The sequence below is a fragment of the Antechinus flavipes genome, chromosome 6 (assembly GCF_016432865.1).
Source record: "Antechinus flavipes isolate AdamAnt ecotype Samford, QLD, Australia chromosome 6, AdamAnt_v2, whole genome shotgun sequence".
Taxonomy (NCBI): Eukaryota; Metazoa; Chordata; class Mammalia; order Dasyuromorphia; family Dasyuridae; genus Antechinus; species Antechinus flavipes.
Genome location: NC_067403.1, coordinates 207,711,921 through 207,718,145, shown reverse-complemented (window position 1 = coordinate 207,718,145; position 6,225 = coordinate 207,711,921). Strand labels below are relative to the sequence as shown.

The following is a 6,225-nucleotide window of genomic DNA, read 5'->3' as shown; positions in this document are numbered from 1 at the left end:
AGAAACTAAGGATTCTAAAAGGCAGGGAGAAAGAGTGAGTGAGGAGGGAAGGATGGGTGGGAATGGAGAGAAGGATGGGTGGGAATAGACTCGTGGGCATTGGTTTTTGTTTTCTTCCTCCTTCCCCATCCTAGGATGAGAGTCTGACTTGCATTGTAGACCTTGCCCACACATGCCCATTGCTTTGATGCTGGCTATTCTTCTTTCTAGGAACTTAGGCTATTTCAGCTGTAGGGTCATTTCCCCATCAGGGCGGACGTTCTGGATGACTCCTCAGCTGCCCAAAATGGGCCACTGGGCTCCTAAGCTCAAGGCATCTTGTAGAATGCAGGTTTCACTAAGCATGAAAAAGCAGCTTCAAGCTCCAGTCTTAGGGAACGAATCCAATCACAGGAGGAAGCCATGGTGCATGTCAGGATAGCCCTCAGGGACCATATCTACAGTTTCCTAGATACTTGATTTGGGGCGAGTTCTGGGGATCTGTTTGCAAATTCGATAAAGCCAAGAGCAGTGCCAGGGAATGAGGAGGTAATAGAGACAGGTCGGGCATGGAAGACGATTATGCAATGTCCAAAGATGAACATAATCAAAAACCTAACGAGATATCCTCCCTAGACTCCAAAATTAAAAAGAGTAGCTTATTATGTGGCGTCATGGCAGCCATCACCCTTGAATTAGACTGGCTGCGGGGGGTTCAGGAAGGGCTGTGTTGGGGGAGGTGAGGGAGGAGAGGGAGATTGTATGGGAAGGCTTGTTTCTTCCCTGTGTGAGCAAGGAATTATTTTTTACAGTGCCAATTTAAAATATTTTATTCTCCAGGACAAGAATTGCATTTTTTTTTTTACTTGTTTACAAAACTGATAAAAAGGTGATATTGTTTACTTTTCTCCCTTGGCACATATTCAACTACTTAAAATGGTCAGAAGCTTAATTTAAATGTTATTTTTAAACTGCCACTGCCTTGGTTAAAGATTTGAATCCTTCAATTTTTGGAAAGCTGTGTAGAAAGCCCTTTCCTCTGGTTTGTTTATCTCCAGATGGCACTATTCCATCCCTCAAAAATGCCCCAGGTATGCCTGCTGGCATGCCCTGTTCACTCTGGTTGGTGTTTACCCATTCAGTCACGTCCAACTCTGTATGACTCCATGGACTTTGTCCACGGGATTTTCTTGTGCTTTATCATTTCTGTTTCCAATGTGTCCCCATTTTACAGACGAGGTACTGAGGCAAATAGGGGTTATATAACCCAGAGCTAATAGGTGTCTGTGGCTGTATTTGAACTCAGATCTTTCTGACTCCAGATACTCCATTTATTACACCATCTAGCTATTCCAAAGCTAGTGCCCCTACCTTTCCATTATGGTACAGTTAGTAATTAATGGGGTTGCAGATCTCCAATTCTTTCTTCTGATACTTAGCAGTCTGGTTCTTTCCTATCCAGTTGATTCTTTTATTACATTTATCGATGATCTTCTGTTTGTCTTCATCACTAATTTTTCTTGGAGTTTCTCATTCTCTACTATAGCTTCCACGATAAAAGCACAAGATTCAACAGAAAGATACCTTGTCTTTCTGCTTTTCATCTTCAGCCTTGTTTTTCTCAATCCCCTGGACTTTATACTAGATGTTTTCTCTGATCAAATAATCTTTGTCATTGGTGATGGTGCTCTTATTCCCTTGACTGTGCTCTTAAACACACCATAAACTCTGAGGATGCCTTCTGCATCAATGCTAAATGGTACTTCAATCTGAAGACCACTTTGGTTGTCTAAGTTGGTGGGAAAGATCTGTGTCTATTTAGTAGGTGGTAGGAATAGCACCCATTTCCCAAGTTGTTGTGATATAATAATTGTAAATCAATTGTAAATAATTGTAAGCACTTAGTGGTGCTTAATAAATGTTAACTATATTATTATATTTCCTTCTCTTCTCCCCAACCTAGATTACCATCTGCTTGTACTTCCCAAGCCTTCCCTGAATACCTTGATACTTAGGTTTAATTTATCTATTTGAGTCTACTCTTCCAATAGTACCCATCTCCCAAGTTGTGAAGATCAAATGAGACGACAATTGTAAACCACCTAGGATGATGTCTGGTACTTAGTAGGTGCTTAATAAATGTTAGCTATATTATTATATTTCCTTCTCTCCCCCCCCAACCAAGATTGCCATCTGCTTGTACTTCCTAACCTTCCTTGAATACCTTAATACTTAGGTTTAGTTTACTATTTGAACCCACTCTTCCTTGCTGTTCTTGTCCTAGTGTTCTAGACCCTAATCTCCCAGCTGGACTGAGGATTCCTAGCTGACCTCCTAATCACGACTCCCATTATCTGTCAAAGATTTGTGGTCTAATATAATCTCTCCCTCTTAGGATGCTCTCATTTATAGGTAGTGAGGACCTTAATTTAATCCATTTTACAGATTTGATCAACAAGTATTTACTAAACACTACTTGTGCATTATCCATTATACTACTTATTAGGGATGACCTGCCCTCAAGGAGCTTACATCTTCACTTATAGATAAGGTGAGAGTCAGAGATAGGAAGACACTTTTCTGAGGACACACATCTACTTAGAAACTGGGATAAAATTTCAGATCTTTAGAACCTAAATCTAGAATCCTTTTCCTCTTCTGTCTAGCTCTGTCTCATGGTGATCCAAAACTCCGTGCCATACTTTCTGACAATTTGAGAAGGAAGTCAAAGCCCAAAGAGTTTACTTTTTAGAAGCTGCTCCTCCCTTCTTTTCTGATAGTGGGGAAAAAAATCTTGCTGGAGTTTCTAAGGTGAAGGAGAGCAAGGAATATGAGAGATGGTGGAAATGGATCGATTATCTGTTGAGTCCCGGTCATTATGGGTAATGGACACTTGAAAACAATCAGTGGTTATTTTGGCTCGTTGAGTGCCTCCTTCCTTTCAGGTTTTTCAAATAGTCATTTGGAGGTGGCAGCATGATAATTGGGAAATCAGCACCACTAATTTTACTGAAATACAGGTCGACCTTTTGGAAATGGAATTGTGCTTGTTCATGCAAGGAGATGAATGAGGAGGAAATGACCACCCACTTCATAACTAAGTGAACTAAACATTGCAAAACCAAAGTAAACATTTTAGAACTCTACTGAGCATTGCAAACTCTCCTGGTATGCAGGTGGGGAGGAAAGTCCTGGGAGGTTTAGAAAGAAAGGCAGAGGGCAATGTGTGTGTGGGGGAGGGTGCCTATGTGTCCTTATGCATAGACACACATGTACACACACACACATACACACAGTTTTTTAAAAAAAATTAAAGCTTTTTATTGACAAAACATATGCATGGGTAATTTTTCAACACTGACCCTTGCAAAATCTTCTGTTCCAACTTTTCCCCTCCCCCCCCAGATGGCAGGCAATCTCATACATGTTAAATATGTTAAAGTATATGTTAAATCCAATATATGTATACATATTTATACAGTTATCTTGCTGCACAAGAAAAATCGGATTTAGAAATATGGTAAAAAATAACCTGGGAAGAAAAACAAAAATGCAAGCAAACAATAATGGAACAAGACACACATAGTTTTTGTTAGTTAAAGCAGCCATATGAGCTAAAATAAAAAAGTGGGGGGGAGATGGCTGGTTTCTGTTCAAATCCAAAAAAACCAAAACAGCTGCATTCAATGAAATCTCAACAAGACAGTGGGTTGATAAAGCTTCCCAGGTTGTTCTTGGATATACACAGGGGCTCATAGCTCTAGAAACCTGAAAATGAAATGTGGCAGCATGATGTGGAGGTCTCTGTGCAAGTTACTTAGCATTATTGATTATAGATTTGGAGCTTGGAGGGACCTTAGAGATCATCTAATCCAACCCTTCCCACGATGCCCCCTTTTATTTTTTACTGAGGAGAAAATTGAGGTTAATGACTTGTCGTGGTTCACATAGCTAATAAGGGTCAGAGGTGAGATTTGAACTCACATTTTCCTGGCTCCAAGCCTAGCACTTTATGCTCTCTCTAGACATATTGTTGGGCCTCATTTTCCTCATCTATAAAACTGAGGGGATTGAATTAGATGAATTTTAAGTTATTTTCTATTTCTAAATCCATAAACCTTAGATTTTTCTCTGCTTTACAATTGTATGTATATGGTGGGAGGTGGGACATGGGAGGGGAGAAGGTTTGGAAGTCTTTTTTCTGATTTAGGTTAGATCATCCATAAAGAAGGGAGAACCAGGGAAGTAGCTGTGGTGCTGTTCTCTGGCAGGGCTTTCAGCAGGGCTACAGAGCAGAGTACTCCCTCGCATCCTGGTTCAGCTTATAGTTTGGGAAGTTGCCAGACACATCTGAAATATATGGGGGATAACACCTTTACCAGAGACAACCCCTGCTTCTTACTGCTTCTCATAAACTTATAGTCCAATTAGGGAGACTGAACACTACACACATGGGCCATGGGATTTAGAAATGGAAGAACTATATCGTTTTAGTATTTGTTTTGTGCCTTAATGATACTCGCCCCTTTACCCCTCTTTCTCTTCTTCCTTCTTCCCTTCCTCTCTCCCTTTCCCTCTTCTTGTTCTTCTTGTTCTTCTCTCCCTGTTTCCCCCTTCCCTCCTTTCCTCCCCCCTCTCTGTTTTTGTCTGTTTCTGTCTCCTTGTCTATCTGTCTTTGTTACTGTCTCCCTTTTTATCTCTGTCTGTATGTGCATGTGCATGTCTTTCTATCTCTATCTCTTTTTTTCTTTATCTTTCTGTCTCGGTAGGTGTGCATGTCTCTGTCTCTCTCAACCTCTCTTTTTCTATTCCTCCTCCTCTTTCTTTATTTTTTCTTGTTCTTCCTCCTTTTCTTCTTTTCCTTCTCCTCCTCTCCTTCCTCCTCCTCTTCTTTCTCCTCTTCTTCCTTTTTCTCTTCCCCCTCCTTCTTCTCTGTCTGTTTCTCTTTCTTCCTCTCTCCTTCCCTCTCCCTCCCTTTCTTTCTTTCTTAGCATACTTTTTTTTAGTTTTTTCAAAAAGTTCTAAATTCTCTTCCTTCCTTTCCCTTTCCCTCATTCAAAGAGAAAGTAAGAAAAACAAATCTATTAAAATATGTGTAGTTGGGGCAGCTAGGTGTCGAAGTGGCTGGAGCACCAGTCCTGAAGTCAGGAGGACCTGAGTTCAAATCTAGCTTCAGACACTTAACATTTCCTAGCTGTGTGACCCTGGGCAAGTCACTTAAGCCCAACTGTTTCAGCAAAACAAAAAACAAAAATCAAAACAAAACAAAAAAAAGTTGAATGTCAGGCTACTTCCTGCCCCAAGGAGTTGACAGTCATATGTAGGAAGTTTCAAAGCTTGAATTAGGTTTCTGACTCAACTCTATTACTCTTTCCACTGAATCATGTTTCCAGTTACCTCTAACTCCTGAATATTATTGTGTCATCTGTCCATGTATTTTCTATAAAATATATTATCTATATGTGTATATATGTTAATAATATATGTACAGATATGTATGTGTGAGTATAAATGGCTTGTATATAGACATGAATGTATCTGTGTGACACAATCTAGGAATCAGGAGACCCAGGATCTAGGACTGACATAATCACTCACTTTAAACAAGTTCCTTTACCTCCTTGAGCCTCTTAGTTAAATGGGAAGGGATTGGACTAGATAGAAAGAGCATTTAACAGCCTCTGATTCCAATTTAAAAAGGCATTTCTATATATCACCACCAGATATAAGAGGATCTCTCCACAGGCACCAAACTGATTCTGTCTCATTTCCCCAGTATCCTCATTGATCAGCTTAGACTGACGTCTGCAAGTGCATTTCATGCCCATCCCTCATCATTTACCAAAAGTGAGGGAGAGCCATCGGAGATAAGATGGTCCATTTTCTCCCTAAGGTGCATCTGGGTGGTCTAGGTTGGATGCAGCCAGTGCTTACTGCCTTTTTCTAAGAAATAGACCTTATTTCTATCTCTCTTCCTCTAGTGATTTGCTTGATCTATGAAGGCGAGTGGTTGTGGTGGGGAGGATACCTGGAACATCCGGGAGCTCTCCAGGAAGGAGCTCTTAGAATAATACATGTCGTCCATAAAATCTCACTCTGGCAACCCAGGAAACCATGGGTAAATCTAGGAAGCCAAGGGAAGAGAGTTTAAAGTTTAAACAGAGGGGAAAAAAAAACCATTTATTAAGTGCTTGCTGGGAACCAAGCACTGTGGCAGGTTCTCCTGATAGAAATGCAAAAGCAAAA

At 40.4% G+C, this 6,225-nt stretch overlaps 1 protein-coding gene across 1 annotated transcript in view; it reads left to right on the top strand.

Moving 5' to 3' along the window:
• The first annotated feature begins 653 nt into the window (after window positions 1-653).
• INSC (INSC spindle orientation adaptor protein) overlaps window positions 654-6,225 on the top strand; it is a 95,245-nt gene continuing 89,673 nt past the window's right edge. The window contains exon 1 of the mRNA XM_051966755.1: window positions 654-718. Coding sequence (XP_051822715.1) covers window positions 654-718 — 65 coding nt within the window. The remainder of the gene's footprint in view (window positions 719-6,225) is intronic.